The sequence below is a fragment of the Siphateles boraxobius genome, unplaced genomic scaffold (assembly GCF_051911475.1).
Source record: "Siphateles boraxobius isolate OS27281-9 unplaced genomic scaffold, OSU_SipBor_1 48, whole genome shotgun sequence".
Lineage (NCBI taxonomy): Eukaryota > Metazoa > Chordata > Actinopteri > Cypriniformes > Leuciscidae > Siphateles > Siphateles boraxobius.
Window position 1 is genome coordinate 6,403,921 of NW_027509119.1, and position 16,340 is coordinate 6,420,260.

At 38.1% G+C, this 16,340-nt stretch overlaps 1 protein-coding gene across 1 annotated transcript; it reads left to right on the top strand.

Annotated features, from left to right (window-relative positions):
* Positions 1-2,825: 2,825 nt before the first annotated feature.
* eif4g2a (eukaryotic translation initiation factor 4, gamma 2a) lies at positions 2,826-15,314 on the top strand. The gene is made up of 21 exons (XM_077201772.1): positions 2,826-3,023; positions 3,861-3,971; positions 4,452-4,517; positions 5,976-6,101; positions 6,362-6,464; positions 6,826-6,957; positions 7,051-7,117; positions 7,194-7,345; positions 7,431-7,541; positions 7,619-7,801; positions 8,576-8,714; positions 8,818-8,954; positions 9,051-9,158; positions 9,590-9,718; positions 9,793-9,894; positions 9,980-10,195; positions 10,281-10,539; positions 12,899-13,103; positions 13,189-13,397; positions 13,938-14,059; positions 14,158-15,314. The coding sequence occupies exons 8-21, from the start codon at positions 7,262-7,264 to the stop codon at positions 14,221-14,223; spliced, it is 2,070 nt and encodes a 689-aa protein (XP_077057887.1). The 5' UTR covers positions 2,826-3,023; positions 3,861-3,971; positions 4,452-4,517; positions 5,976-6,101; positions 6,362-6,464; positions 6,826-6,957; positions 7,051-7,117; positions 7,194-7,261; the 3' UTR covers positions 14,224-15,314.
* The last annotated feature ends 1,026 nt before the right edge of the window (positions 15,315-16,340 follow it).

Sequence of the window (16,340 nt, forward strand, 5' to 3'; positions counted from 1 at the left end):
GAGGACCACCAGTGGCTTTTAGATTTATCTTTCCTCACTGATCTCACTGGCGAGCTCAATGAATTGAATTTAGAGCTGCAGGGTAAGGATAAAGATGTAGGGACACCAAGGTCTAAGCTATGTCCTTGCTTCAGTTTGCAGTTTCTGATTGGCTAAGAAATAGATAAACATAGTTATTTTCCACACATAGATAGACGGAAGCATATCTCCATTGATTATGCAGCTGACACTCGGACCCTGAAGTTAGTCACATTGTGACCTTCCAGGTCCCAGATTTGGGTTTCTGGGCGCCAGCATATCCAGAACAACAACTCAGTCAATCTCCAATAATGCCAGTGGTTCCTTAACCTGTAACCCAGAAGACTAACACACACATCGACACACAGCTTTTCCAAGGTTGGATTTGGCCAGGCTATAACTATAAACAGGAGAGTATTCTCAAAACATCAAGATAAAACGTTCTTTCTCTCTAGGAGAGCTACATTTTAGTCTAACTGAAAAGTAAGGCTTTAACAAAGAAATGGTCCCTTAAACTATTGGCTTCAATGAATATGTTTTAACACGTTGAAGACCTATCTCAAACACAAAATAAGTTCATATTTCATTTCTGGAAACCGGGCTAAATAAGCAAGCACTGTTACTGCATTCAGATATCAAATACAGACATTAAAGAATACATGAAAAGAACATTTCAGTAATCACACTGGTAACTTCTATAACAAAGTAAAATCTCATTCAACTCATTTGATATTTAGAAGGAAACATATTGATTAATAACTTGGTTATAATCACTCATTACATATACATTGAAGCAGCAGTGCATTCCAGAATCCACCCCCTCAATATTTACCTGCCTGACTGCATTGTGCCAACAGTAAGGTTTTGTGGAGGATAATGGTGTTTCAGGGGTGGCGCTTAGCCCATTACTTTCAGTGAAGGGGAATCTTAATGCTTTCGCATACCAAGACATTGGACAATGCTATGCTTTCAACTTTGTAGGAACAGTTGAGGAAACCCTGTTTCTGTTCCAGCATGACTGTGCTTCAGTACACAAGTGTCCATAAAGACATGCTTGGATGAGTTTGGTGTGGAAGAATTTAACTGGCCGGCACATAGCCCTAACCTCAACCCCACTGAACACCTTTGGGATTTTGTGAGCTAGGCCTTCTCGTCTAACATCAGTGCCTGACCTCACAAATGCTCTACTGGATGAATAGGCAACAATTTCCACAGGAACACTCCAAAATCTTGTGGAAAACCTTCCTAGAAGAGTGGAAACTATTATAGCTGCAAAGGGGGGACCACACCATATTAATGTCATATGTATTTAGAATGCTGTCATTACAGTCCCTGTTGGTGTAATGGTCAGGTGCATTACATTTGTCCATAAAGTGTATAGGTTCTGTAAACTGCAAAATAACATGCGTCAGGTTTCAAAAAGAAAGACTTCCGCATAGGATACAGCTGTGCATCCTTGCTCATAGCTCCTCTGGAAGCTTCCTCACTCATCATTCCACGCCGAGCTATTAGAGAATTAAGATGTCCTTCAAGATGGCTAACTTTGATCGGTTTCCATGACATCACGGGCTGGAGGATGGAGGAGCGAGGAAACGGGGAAGCATCAAGAGTATGGCTATTGAGAAGCCCCCAATAAGTTTTGAATGCTTACATCTTCTAAATGCAAATGTTGTCATTGTTTTGGAGCACACTAGCTTATAGATAACAGTAAGACTAACATATTCATACTAAAAGCCCAAAATTCAGTGTTGATGTCAAGCGTGCCGCACAAGCCCTGAAAAGTGAAGCCTAAAGTGTCTCGATCGCCCCCCGGTGACTGGTCCTAGTATAGCTCATAAACCCCGCCTCCCCATGTTATTCAATGGGACGTGAGACCAACTAAACAATTAAATTACACTTCACATATCTTTTTTCCAGAGATAGTTTCTGTCATTTACTGTAGTTTTCATCACGCTGATGTAATTTCAAGTGTTTGTTTTTAAAATGAGTTTGTTTTTAGTTAGTTATTTGATGCTATAAAAACGGAGCTGTGGCATACATGATTGACAGCTGTGATTGACAGGTTCTCTGAGCAAAGTAGTCACTGAAGCAACAACGGACTTTTTTTCGGGATCTTTGGAGGACTGAGGAGATTGGAGCTTTAAATTTAATATCTAAATTTCTATAATTAGTTATAGATTATATGCTTACGATTAATTCAGCGAGAGTGAGGGCGGGACCAGAGCGGGATGTTGATTTCGCGGCTTTACTTCCTGCACACTACTGCGCATATCTGGTCCCGAAATCGCAACTGCGCAGACTCAAGACCCAAGTGTCAGCGCCATATCGGGACAATGGCGGCTTCACTTCTCGCCAATGGAAGAGAACGAATGAGCGTCGTCCATCTTTTTTTACAGTCTATGGTTGATGTCATGGGGACTTGACATCAACCATAAAAAAAAGATTATGAAGGCACATGAATTAAAATAAATAATAAATGTATAAAAAATATTGATGCGGACGGATAAATAATTTATATTAAACACTGCAATATTCCATAAAATAAGATTTGTCAATTTTGATTTAATGGTGACTTTAACGAAGTAAATGATTCAATGACTCGCTCAAAATACTCGTCGCCACCTACTGGCGAAACGATAACATGCAGGAAAAAAGACCACTGAACGAATCTCAGTGGACGGGCTCTGAAAACATTTGTGAATCAAAATCTCCACCACCACTTCTCAGCATCCTAATTTTTTGTCAAGTGTGTAGGTGCAGCGAAACTTGATGATGACGTGCCATCCAGCATGTTTGACGCGTCCCATGAATAAAGTTGCGGCTGTCCGTGACGTCAGATCACACAGTTCTCCTCCTCACACCGGTGCGGCCAGTTACCTCAAGGCGCACTGTTCCTTAACCATATTATTAATAACGTTTAAGTACAAATCGTCTTCTTTTCGCATCTTTTTTCTTTTCCTTTTTAGTAGCCCAACAAAATCAAATCTGAAGTTCTTTTAGAAAAGGTAAGATTTTTCTGACTTGCATTAACGTTAGCAATTGGGTTGCTGCTGTAAAATGGCTCCGATTGCTCGCCTGTTCTTGCTTTCTACCTTTATAAACCGCTTCCAGTCAGTTATCCAGGCGAACTGACTGCAGTTACTGGGTTGAACCTAGAGGTTTAGTGCTGTACGTGAGATACTGTGTGTTTATATGTTAATTGTTTGGCCGTACCGACTCGTTTTATTGTCGCTTATGAGAAAATGGCGTCTGGTTATTAAATCAGCTGTTCTCTCGCACCACCCTGCCGGTAAACCGCACATTTGACCATAAACCGGCGTATATTTTAACACCAAGTGATCCGCTATCAAACTTGATGCCTGGTTTAAGTTTCCACTTGTTTATTGAGCTGACTTCAAACGTTGGATACCCAGGTCGTGGCTGTTTTCTTGTGTGTGTTTGATAATTAGCCTCAATGCTAATGGCACAAGAAGAGCTCTATGACAACAACTCAGTGTGATTTTTATTGTCCATCATCAACGTCGTCAAAAAATGTTATTTTACCGCTCAGATGCCGTCTTTCTTAATTCATCATACACCTTTAATCAAACACAATTATAATGCCGCTGAAATGTGTTGTTTAATAAAGCAAAGGTCTTTTGTGAAATCTGAGCTCATGGCAGAGGCCTTAGCTATGCTTTGTTCAGATTTGATGGCAGTTCAGTTCTTTACATTTATCCTCGTCGTTTTTCACAGTAACTGAAGAACCCTTTAATCTCTGATATGTTTTTGTTGATGTTCAATGCGTGTCATTTTCCTTTATCGTGTAAATCTAATAAATAAAGTGTTTTTTCCTCTCTTAGGCCGTGTTTCTACACCCCCACCCTTTCACTCTCATTCTTTTTGAGGATCTTTCATTGTCAAGCCGCCAAAGTGGAGAGTGTGATTGCAGAGGGGGGTGCTTCTCGTTTCAGGTAACAGTTACAAATTTCACTGTTTTTCATGGACCTTATGCCATTTGAGAAGACAGTTAAACCAGTGTAGATGTAAATATTTGAAGCTTATTAATTAAGCTGAGAACATATTCAATTCACATTTATTTGTATAGTGCTTTTCACAATGCATATAATTTCAAACAGCTTTACAGAAAATGAATCTACATTGCAATTTGAGTGATCTGTTATCTGAGGTGACTGTTCAAGTTATATATTTCAGAAATGTACATACATATCACACAGTTAGCTAACAATATATTAATGTAAACAATGTTTTAATTTAAGGCAGAAACAATGAGCTTATTGAAGTAAAGAGTATGTTGTTAACAAAGATTAGGATATAATGAAAAATTTGGCATAAGATGTACCTCATACAGCTTCCTTGGGATGTGGGGTAGCCTATAAGGAGTTGTATTCATTTCAATTAAAATCTCTCAACTCCAATTTTCACTTTTATAGTGCTTCTTCGGCCGGAGGAGGAGGTAGGGGTGCACCTCAGCACTATCCCAAGTCTGTCGGCAACAGGTTAGTTTGAACCATGTAAACTTGGTTTATTTGGAAGTGATTGTGCTGTAGACATTGGCTATGCTTCCACCTACCACCTACTTGTTTGTATGCGCATTTTGATATATCACATAAAAAAAAAAATGCCCGATGAAGACGTCAAGATGTGCATAAATTCTAAATGTGCATGAAAAAACATGCTCTCGTTTGAGTCAGATATTTATCCGATAAGAAAACATGCGCATAAACTACAATGGAAACACATTTACCGAATAAATCCCTAAAAAACCTTTGACTGTGCGATGGGACTGCATAACTGGACTAACCAGCTGACCGATCTCGTTGCACAACATCTGAAATGCTGTAATGGTCATTCTGAAATGTCTGAGCAAAGTGTGTCATCAAAGTGGTCTGGTGTTTATAATTACCGCGATGCGACAAAAGGAGATGGAACCTATTATAATCAGCGATGCGATACATTGGATGCAACACAACACATTTCCGACAGTAAACTCGTGCAGAGAACAAATGGGTTTGCAACGGTCGCTTTGCCACGTCCAGTGTAGACAGCCTTGAGCTGTTGCAGCACATTGTCACTTCCAGTGTAGAGACGATTTCAGAGATGGGCAGAAACCTTTCCGTGTTCTTATTGAGATGGTTGTATACATCTAAGGGGGTCATTATAATGGTCCCAGATCTACGTTTTTTTAACTAATTTCCTGGTAAACAAAAAATATGTTTGGACAAATCATCACTTTGGTTATGCACATCACTTATGTTTGGAAAACAATTTAACTTCGAAAAGCTTTTCAAAAAAAGGCATTTTCTTTTAGTTTGAGGCATAAATAAGATCGTTAAATTTGAAGTCCCCATGAAACCAAGAATGACAGATTTATTTTGTATGGGATATTGCAGTATAAATGATTTATCAATGAATTTTTTTATTTATTTTTTCAACCTCATAATCTTTAATCAAAATAACTTCCCCTTCCAATGACACTTCTGAAGTTTTTACTGACGCAAAGGTGGGACAGTACACTTCTTCCTCCTCCAGCAACCTGTCACTCACTTGAGATCGCAGCAATAGCAAACAATTTCTGATTTACAAATCAAGTCCCACCCTTTTCTCATTCAGGAAGCTGTTTTACTCATGTCACAATAGGAAATAAAAGATTATCAAACTTGTTTCATGCCGACTTGAAAGTGACCCTAGTATGCTTTTTCAGGTATTACCTTTTATGTAATCTGGAATAAAGTTGATTGTGAATGTAAAATGTCTGCAATTTTTAAACGAACAAAGTGTACAATAAATGGAGTTATTGTCTCCCAAAAAAAATCGATTCTGAAGTGAGTCTTCTCTTACCCTTTCTTATATTCCTTTCTTATTGGCTCAAAGGTATTTTAGTACTGACGTTTTATGTCTGACATTAAGTCAGTGAAGCCTTTTCAAAACATTAAACATGTGGCATTGTTTTCTAGCGAGTTCCTGGGGAAAACCCCAGGGCTTAGCGTTCAGAGATGGGTTCCTTCACGAAGCACTAGACGAGATGTCAACTCCTCCAATGAAAAAGAACGACACGATGCAATCTTCAGAAAAGTGAGAGGGTAAGTCACTGAAACGAATCGCTTCATTCACCACTGCAGAGATTCAGTAGAGTTTGCCCTGATTTTCCTTTCAAGAATGATATATTACACCACAGAAAGCAGAATACGCTCCCTAGTCCTTAGTGGTCCGTTTATAAAGACAAGCGTCTGACACAGCAGAACTTGCATACTTGGTTGCAAACATACTTGAATTGACTATTTTAATACTATTTGCAACAAAAGTTACTGAAGAACTGACTATTGCTTCTGTGTCTTTCTAGCATACTTAATAAACTGACCCCTGAAAAGTTTGACAAGCTATGCCTTGAGCTCCTGAATGTGGGCGTAGATTCAAAGCTCGTCCTCAAAGGAATCATCTTGCTGGTGAGGATTTTGTTCATTTATACATGTAGACTTGTTGTAATTAGTGATTTAATTAATCACTTTTTAATAAGTGAATTTTTTTTTTTTTTTTATCCTAAATGAAAACAGTCTAGCATTGATGTTATTTAATTATTTTTTTAAATCTACTTTCGTTTACTTGAATTCCTTGGAAAAAACTGTTTACTTAATTTAAATCATTTGTAATAAAGAAACCAGTCATCATATTTCTATTATTATTAGTATTAATATGATTAAATTGAACATGGCTGGTCTGTTTGGCTGCATTTTATTATTTGAAGTTGCTTACTTAAGAGACAAATGCTTTAAAATGTTGACTTTTCTACTTGTTCGCTTCAACTAGATTGTAGACAAAGCCCTCGAAGAGCCGAAGTATAGTTCGCTATATGCTCAGCTATGTCTGCGTTTGGCAGAGGATGCTCCAAACTTTGACGGCCCATCAACAGAGATCCAAACATCACAAAAACAGAGCACTGTAAGAATTTCCTATTTTTTCATTAGCAAAAGCTTCACAACACAGAGTGCTGTATGGGTACATTTATTTGACTATTTCATCATGCTTCTACAGACATTCAGGAGACTTCTGATTTCCAAACTTCAAGATGAATTTGAAAACCGCACCAGAAATGTTGACAGTAAGTAATGGAAGTGCTAACATTATTACTGCAGCTGTGCTATATTGCCAGATATTTACTTTTTTTTTTTTTTAAGTCTATGATAAAAATGACAGCCCTCTCACCTCTGAGGAGGAGGAGCAGCGTGCCATCGCCAAGATCAAAATGCTTGGCAACATCAAATTCATTGGGGAACTTGGCAAACTCGATCTCATTCATGAGTCTATCCTTCATAAATGCATCAAAACGGTGAGTTATTCATAAATCCTCTATTTAAATAGTTGCTGGCTACTCTGTTTCCATCCTAATGTTGCTACATATGAAAACTCTAAAGCTTCTGGAAAAGAAGAAAAGAGTCCAACTTAAGGATATGGGGGAGGATTTGGAGTGCCTCTGTCAGATAATGAGAACTGTGGGGCCAAGACTAGATCATGACAAGGCCAAGGTAAGCTGCTTTTAGACTACCAGGGCTTTGAATAGGTTAAGACGCATGTATTTCCTTAACACCCCTTTCTCTCGTAGTCTTTAATGGATCAGTACTTCGGCCGTATGCGATCCTTAATGAACAACAAGGACTTGCCTGCTAGGATTCGTTTCCTGCTTCAGGATACTGTGGAGTTGCGAGAGAACAACTGGGTGCCTCGGAAAGCTTTCATTGATAATGGACCTAAGACTATCCACCAGATCCGTCAGGATGCAGTAAAGGTGAGTGTAGGATGCAGTTAAGGATGTTACCATAGCTGGTGTTTCAAAGCAACATTGCTAATAACAGAATTTTCTGAAATAATTTCAACCTCTGATTCCAAGAAATTGAGAAAAATTCCCAATACTGACTAGGGTTGGGTACCGAAAGCGTCTCATTCCCTATTCAGAGAACATGGGTTACACCAGTAACCAGAGACGTTCTCTTTCATAGGTTCACTCAACGCAGCGTAGCGAAGACGCAGTGGGAACGAAATGCCAAACTCGCCAAGCTAAGCGCTGCCATAACTAGTACAAAGACCAGATAACTTGCATGACAGGTTCAAGCAGACAAAACATGGGAACCTAGAGCCATGTCGAGATTAGATTACCCTGGTAGTAATCTCTATTAATCTCCAGTATTATTACATTGTTTGATACAATTTTGTTTATTTGATATTATGTAAATGTAAATTTTTATTTTATATTGGTTTATTTATTATTACCATATGTTACTTGTATTTATATTGTTTAAAGATTTAAGGTAATATTTGTCTAAAGATTTAAGGTAATATTTTGTCCAGTTTGGCCCTGTAAATAAAAGGGTAGTATTTTTTGACAAAGTGTGTGCGGTTTCGTTTTCTTAAGTACCGGTTCAAGAACCGTTTAAGCACCGGAACTGTTAAAGAAATCCCGAGTGGGTACTGGTATCAGATAAAACCCATCTGATACCCAACCCTAATGCTGACATTGACCTGTTGGCTTAATAGTTGTTTTTTCTTTTTTTCTCTTCCTCAGGATTTGGGTGTTTTTATTCCACCGATGACTCAAGGAATAAGAACTGACTTCTTTCAAGAAAGCCATTTCTTGCAGACGAGAATAAAGCCTGATCGAGAAACTCTTGGGGGATTAGCGGATATGTTTGGGCAGATGCCAGGTATGTTCTGTAGTGCGTTGACATTTCTGGGACAGGTGGTGCATGACTGGATTTGCACTGGTTCATCGCGAGTTTAATAACTCTGTCTGTTGTCTGGATGTAGGTGGTGGGATTGGAACTGGCCCCGGGGTCATTCAGGATAGGTATTCCCCCACCATGGGCCGTCGCACAAACCCTCTTTTCAATGGGCATGGTGGTCACATTGCCCCTGCACCCCAGCCTTTCTTGAAATCCAACCAGGTAAATGTCACTCTACCAAAGAACTGATGTTTCAAGGCATAAAAATATTACTGTGACCTAAATCTTTTTTTCCCTCCCTTTTTTTTTTAATCAAAGGGTCAGAATCCGCTTTTCCAGAACCAGACTCATTCATCTCAACAGCAAGCTCAGTCCAAGGATTTGCCACCACGTTTCATTAAGAAAGGACAGCTGAATGCTGATGAGGTATGACTGATGTTATGTTCAGATGAAGAACTTGCATAGCTGTCAATTGTCATAAATGGTAATGTTTTTATTAGTTTACACCAATATCAGTGTTGGGTAAAAAAAAATCCAGACTTTGTAGCATATCAAAATTTACAAGTCACAAAGCTTATTCAAATTACAGAATGGTAGGTGCGCTACAAATAATGTTCAGTGAAGTTTTGTCCACGCATCAGCTGAAAGCAGCATACAGCTAAAGAACTAGGTTCAGCAAAATGAAGATTGATTAAAAAAACAACTATATTGTCAACCCAGCACTTGAGTCCATGCAGCTGATGTGTACCTGTTTTAAGTGTGCGTTCTGTGTAGTGTGGGCTTAATTTAAAGAAATGTTTTGTGGTCTCTGATGATTGACTCTTATTAATGATTATTTTTTTTGCATCGTGTTTCAGATTAGCTTAAGACCTGCTCAGTCATTCATCTTGAACAAAAACCAAATGCCAAAGTTGCAGCCGCAGATACCTACCATGATTCCTCCTAGTGCTCAACCTCCACGCACATCCACACCACCTCTGGGACAAGTAAGGAGTACTACATTAGAAACGGAATGTCGTCTTTCATTTTAAAGGTGTTTAACTCTTTTGGTTGTTTGCAGCCACCGCAACTTGGCCTGAAAACCAACCCACCTCCAATTCAGGAGAAGCCACAGAAGACGACTAAGAAGCCACCTCCTGCTGAGGAACTGCTTAAGATGACTGTACGTACCGCTTAACAATTCATTAATGCAAAGGTTCACTGAAATTTGAGAAAGCTGTTACATAAATTTTGTCTTTACTTGGCAGGAAGCTGTTGTGACCACTTACCTGAGCAGCAAAAACATGAACGATGCAGTGAATGGGGTGCGAGAGATGAGAGCTCCCAAACACTTCCTGCCTGAGATGTTGAGTAAGATGATTATGTGCTCACTGGAGAACCCAGATGAGGACCGAGAGCATGTCAGCACTCTGATCAACATGCTCCGCATGGAGGGACTGGTCACAGGGGAGAACTTTATGCAGGTTCGTGTATGCACAATGAAATTCTCTCACTGCGTCTTGACTCAATTTGGGACTCATCCTTTCCTTAAATGACATGTTTTTACAGGCTTTCCTCAATGTTCTGGACCAGTGTCCCAAGATCGAGTTGGATGTTCCCTTGGTGAAATCTTACCTGGCTCAGTTTGCTGCCCGGGCAATCATTTCTGAACTTGTTAGCATGGCAGAGTTGGCCCACCCAATGGAGAACGGCACACACTTCCCACTTTTCCTCCTCTGCTTGCAGCAAATGGCCAAGCTGAAAGATCGGGAGTGGTTGACCGACCTGTTCCAAATGAGCAAGGTCAACATGCAGAAGATGCTGCCAGGTTGGTGCTTTTGTCTCCTCCCTGTATGGAAACAGGGCTCCCATCAGTTAATGCAATGACTAACAATGATCAAAACATTTGTGACCCTGGATCACAAAACCAGTCTTAAGTAGCACAGGTATATTTGTGGGAATAGCCAACAATACATTGTATGGGTCAAAATTATAAATTTTTCTTTTATGCCAAAAATCATTAGGATATTAAGTAAAGATCATGTTCCATGAAGATATTTTGTAAATTTCCTACCGGAAATGTATAAAACATTTATTTTTTGTGAGTGAATGCAGCACAATCGCAAAATGGACAACTAAATAAATGGACAACTTTAAATGCGATTTTCTCAATGTTTTGATTTTTTTGCACCCTCAGATTCCAGATTTTCAAATAGTTGTATCTCGGCCAAATATTGTCTTATCCTAACAAACCATACATCAATGGAAAGCTTTATTCAGATGTCATGTGATGTATAAATCTCAATTTCAAAAAAATGACCCATATGACTAGTTTTGTCATCCAGGGTCACATTTGTGTTCAAATACATCCGTATTTATTTATCTTTGTTAGTGTTAGTTAATAAAAATATAACGGTTCATGTCAAATCAGGTCCACTTAAATATTAACAAAAAAAACCTTTGATTTTAGTAATGTATTAGTAAATGTTGAAATTATCCTACAATAAAAAATACTTCTAAAACTTTTATTAATCTTAGGGGCGGTTTACAGTTTTCAACTAAAAATGGAATGGCTGGTGAATCGCCCAACAACGTTTTGGGGGCCTGGAAACGCAAACTTTTGAAAACGGGTTTCAAAGCTCAAGTTTTTGAAATATGATAGCATTGTCTCCGTGTAAACTACAAAAAAAGTGAATTTGTGAAAATGGTGACGTCATTCGCATGAGTATTACGTGTTCAATCTATAGGCGTGTAGTGTTTCTTTACAATGTGACATCGCCAACTACTGGCCTGGCAGGAGAATACAGTGTTTATAGTAGTTTTTGTGGATCCGTGTGAAACGGGATCATTTTGACAACATTGTTGTCTGTACAAAGAAAAATGCAAAGGAAAAACATTTTAATACATCGAGTGCATTGGGCAATGCACGTTACTCCCAATCGCTCCCCAGGCGCTGCAGCAAAATGGCTGCCGGGTGTGCGCATTCACTACTCGCTGCTCCTAATGTGAGGGATGTGAGGATATTTTCCCACCGGACAATCGACGTGTAACCAGCGGTTTTTTTTATCGCTAATTTGAAAGTGAAACTTAAATGCGCACGTCCGCATGGGCATTCTGAATGGCCGTGCACGTTTTAGTTTCGCTTTCAAATTAAAGCCGATTCGGGGGTGGATTGCCTGAATGGTGAATTCATTACCCTATTATTCTCAACGAAAAATACAACAACAAAAACAAGTCCACTTCAATAGGCGCTTAAACATTTTGCTTTGACACCAACTATTCCGCCATCTCACTCTTGTGGTTTTCACGCAATTTCATATGAATGCACTATTTTGCATGACTATATACTACATCCCTTAATCCTACCCTATACCTAAACCTTATTAACTATTAATAAGCTGGAGGGCCATTTAGCAGTTTGAGGCAAAAGTTATAAGTCTAAAGTGTGACAAGTCTGTTTTCGTGTGCATCTTTAATTTCCATGTGTTATCAAAACGGGTTTTTCAAAATGACAAATATTACAAAGTTTTAATTTTTTATTAATTATGAAACCCTTATTAAACATCCTCACCTTTTGCGGTCTATGATTTCGGCCTTCACACTTTCAGACTACACTATCATCCTGAAATAATCTGTATTGTATAAAGCGCATAATAAATAAAGGTGACTTGATATAGGGTGTTGTGGTGATTTATAAGGGACAATGGCCCTCAGGACACACAGATCTATTGTTATTTCATAGTGGATGAAAACCGACAACACGTCTCGACTAAAAGACTAGCATGTTTCATTGAATGGTTCTCACGTCTGTGAAGTTGACCAATAGGAGCACAGAAGCTCTTCCATACACAGGTTTCAAACATGGGGAAATGAAAGGAAGTGGTGCTGCTTGGTGGAATTATACAATAGAGAAAAGGTTTGTGGAGTGGTACAAAAATACTCCTACCTTTTTGATGTTTCCTCGGTGAGTGCTGACATGCATGTTGTTAAACATGGCAAGTGGTGACTGGTTGGGAAGCAACGTGTAGTCGGACATGTTTCTTGTCCATTGAAAAGGCAAGAATTTAGGAGTCAAAATTGCATAATCTGACTCCGTGACTATTGTAACAGAAAAATATAATGTAGTCTGAACCCAGTTTATTTTGTATGGACTCGTTCATTTCCCATATTCCTATCTCTGCCCACAGAAATAGATCAAAACAAAGATCGCATGTTGGAGATTCTGGAGGGGAAGAGCCTGAGCTTCTTATTCCCTCTCATGAAGCTGGAGAAGGAGTTACTGAAGCAGATCAAAGCAGATCCTGCCCCGCAAACCATCTACAAGTGGATCAAGGACAACATTTCTCTGAAACTGCACACTGATAAGGGTTTCGTTAACATTCTGATGACCAGGTATGAGGATGGCCAAAACCATTCTTGTAAAAGCATTTAAAGGTTTATTCTGTGTACCCTTGATTAACCCCCCAAATTCTTCTAGCTTTTTGCAGTACATCTTCCATGAGATGTATTCCACTGAGGAAGAAGAACAATTATCTTCACCTACGAAAGAGCAGCTGGACCAGGAAAAGCAGCTGCTACTTGCCTTCAAACCGGTCATGCAAAAATTCTTGCATGATCACGTGGACCTGCAAGTCAGTGCACTGTATGCACTGCAAGTCCACTGCAATGCCCATGCTTTTCCCAAAGGTACGTCTAAAAATGAGGGAAGAATAAGACCTGGAGGAAAATCTCTGTATCCATCTATCAGAGAAATATTTATTTCATTTTGTTTTGGTTTAATAATTTATATATATATATTTATTTTAATATATTTAAATCAAATAAAAAAACGAATGAAAATAAATAATGTTTTAGTTATGTTTTAAATGTATTGTATTTATGCATTTGTTTTCGTTAATTTATTATAAACAAACTAAACTTTTTTTTAATAAAAATAAAACCGTAAAAATGTATTAAATAAATAATAGGAAAAAATTATATATTTTATAACAATAAATAGAAATATTTTAATTCATTTTGGGGGGTTTTTGGTTCTTATTTTAATTAGCTTGGTTATAAAGTTCATACCTTATGTGGTGGTGTGTGGTGTTTTTGTATAATGCAGAAGGATTGAAATTCATTGGTCTAAAGGTGTGGGAACCGTGGAGTTTGTTTACTGAGAGATTTGAAGTAATAAGAGGAAATGCTTGTTTTCCTGTTTTTTTTTATCGTCTCTTATCTCCTTAGGAATGTTACTGCGCTACTATGTCAACTTTTATGATATGGAGATAATTGAAGAAGAGGCCTTCCTAGCATGGAAAGAAGATATTACCCAGGAGTTTCCAGGGAAAGGAAAAGCATTGTTTCAGGTAATGCGCACCACGATTATCCGACTGCAGTAAACAATGGCACCCCTTCAGTGGAAGACACACCATTTACATGATTTTTTTTTTCTTTTCCTGTTAAGGTGAACCAGTGGCTGACCTGGCTGGAGACAGCAGAAGAGGAAGAGTCTGAAGAGGAAGCTGACTAAAGATCCAGCCAAAGCCTTGATGTACTCGGCTGTGTCATCTCTCCCGTTTAGTTTCACGATCTCCTCTTTCACTTGTATTAACCGCCGCACTGCTGTTTCCTGCAGTGTCAAGCCAACGTATTACGTCACGCTTCTCTTTGACCTCATCGTTTAAAGCATGTAATGACTAAGAACCACCTCAGATAAATGGTATTAACAGCTTGGACCTGCATCGTTTTCTTTTTATACATTTTTGCTTTTAAGAACATGCATTTGCAAGAGCCTTTTCTGCTGCTGTTCATTTCAGCACAAAAATATAGAAATGCACTTTTGCTCAGTGTCATATTTTGAGTTACTGCAATATTCACTTTTGTTTGTTACAAAGAATCCTCAATCATTGGTTACCATCAATGCTTTGTTTATACCTCACAGCAGTGGGCGGAGTATGCGGTGTGTGTGTGTGTGTGTGTGTGTTGGAGTCAAATGAAAACTCTCCAGGTCTGCAAGGTGCTCGAGTCTGAAAAATGGTTTACTTTCCAGTTGTTGTATGATAGTAAAATGTCATGTTTTATTTTCCCCCTTCCCTCCTATGTATTATAATAATGAACAAAGCCATGTGGGAGAGATGAAATTATGCGGCCTTTTTTTTAAACGTTTTTTTTTGTTTTGTTTTTTTGCCTCAAACGTGTTCTTCCCCTCCACTACTTGTCAAGATGATACTTGAATTATTTTTTTTCTTTACAGTATCTTCAGGGATTACCAAACACAGCCTGTTAAGATGCGACAATTTGATCCGAACAGAAATGTGTAATTTTTTTTAATGCATTTTAATTGGTAAAATAAAGATGAAACGAGATGAGAAATTTGTTATTCAATTTACGAAACACTGTTTTACAACCTAATGTTTTCCCATGATGTTTATGGATGGTATACATATTTATTTAATCATGAGGGGTAAGTTGAAGATTTATCATTAGGTAGGTCAACAAATAGTGACCCACTCGTGGCATCTGTACAATGATTTGCTGTTTCAAGTGTTACTGTAAGGTGCAAGAGCTCAGAATGTTCAGTGTACCACTGTTGCTTTCAATAAAGTTACACACCAGCGTTTATTTGGCCTTATTTTAATGTGTGCTTGGGCGTGAATATGTAGAACGATGAACTTTTGTCATCAACAGAAGGTCAATCTTCCAGTTTAAAAATAATTGGTGACTTTGAAATGGAAAATGCATTTCTTTTTTTCTGGATGAAAGTTATGAGGACAAATTTTAACCCCTATTACATATATAACTGATATCACTTACAGGCCTCAATGTTCAGTTCCAATTTTTGTGCTCAATTCCAGAGTTTTTGAACACCAAGCTCAGCGTTTACCTGAATATCAACTGAATTCATACTGTCACGACTTGTGTAATATGAAAATGTATTCTTGCGCAGTGATTCACAAATGTTTCTTTTTGAGGAGTGAACTAAAAACAATGCTTAGAATCCCTAAATGGAAATGCAATGTAAGATGATGATATGGTTTTAAGTCAAAATATACTCTATTGGTATATGAGACACCCCATAAATAATGGTTTGTTTTTTAAAGATGTTAATTTTTATCTTGTTTTTCTGTATCTTTCTCATCCATATTGTGCAATGCTTTTAATAGTTAGGCTATTATTGATGCCATGTTGGAAACATTTTCTAATAAAGTATGAGGGGGGAAAAGCACACTGGAAGACTTTTAATGCATCTGTTCAAATATATAAAAAAATAATGCTTTTATTCAACAAGTATGAATTAAATTGATTTAAAAAGTGACTGTAAAGACATTTATAATGTTCATTTGAACTTTATCAAAAAATCCTGAAAAATATGTATCATGGTTCCCAAAAAAAATTAAGCTGCACAATGCAATTTTCAACACATAAGCAAAATCAGCATATTAGAAGGTTCATGTGACACTGAAGACTGCAGTAATGATGCTACAAATTCAGCTTTGCCATCAAATGAATTAATTACATTCTAAAAACATTAAAACAAAATGTCAGTTAAACTTCTATCATAACTCCACCGCCTTTATCGCAAATAAAGTACTGTACGCAGTTTAGACCGTTTCTGCTTGTTTGCAATGCAAAGGTAAATTAAGAACT

What these genes read in the sequence shown, in the direction of transcription:
- eif4g2a (XM_077201772.1), top strand. Translation starts at nt 7,262, where the DNA reads ATGCTTGGCAACATCAAATTCATTGGGGAACTTGGCAAACTCGATCTC. An exon ending in TAGATCATGACAAGGCCAAG is followed by an intron (nt 7,542 to 7,618) that starts GTAAGCTGCTTT and finishes TTTCTCTCGTAG; the next exon opens with TCTTTAATGGATCAGTACTT. An exon ending in TGCCCATGCTTTTCCCAAAG is followed by an intron (nt 13,398 to 13,937) that starts GTACGTCTAAAA and finishes TTATCTCCTTAG; the next exon opens with GAATGTTACTGCGCTACTAT.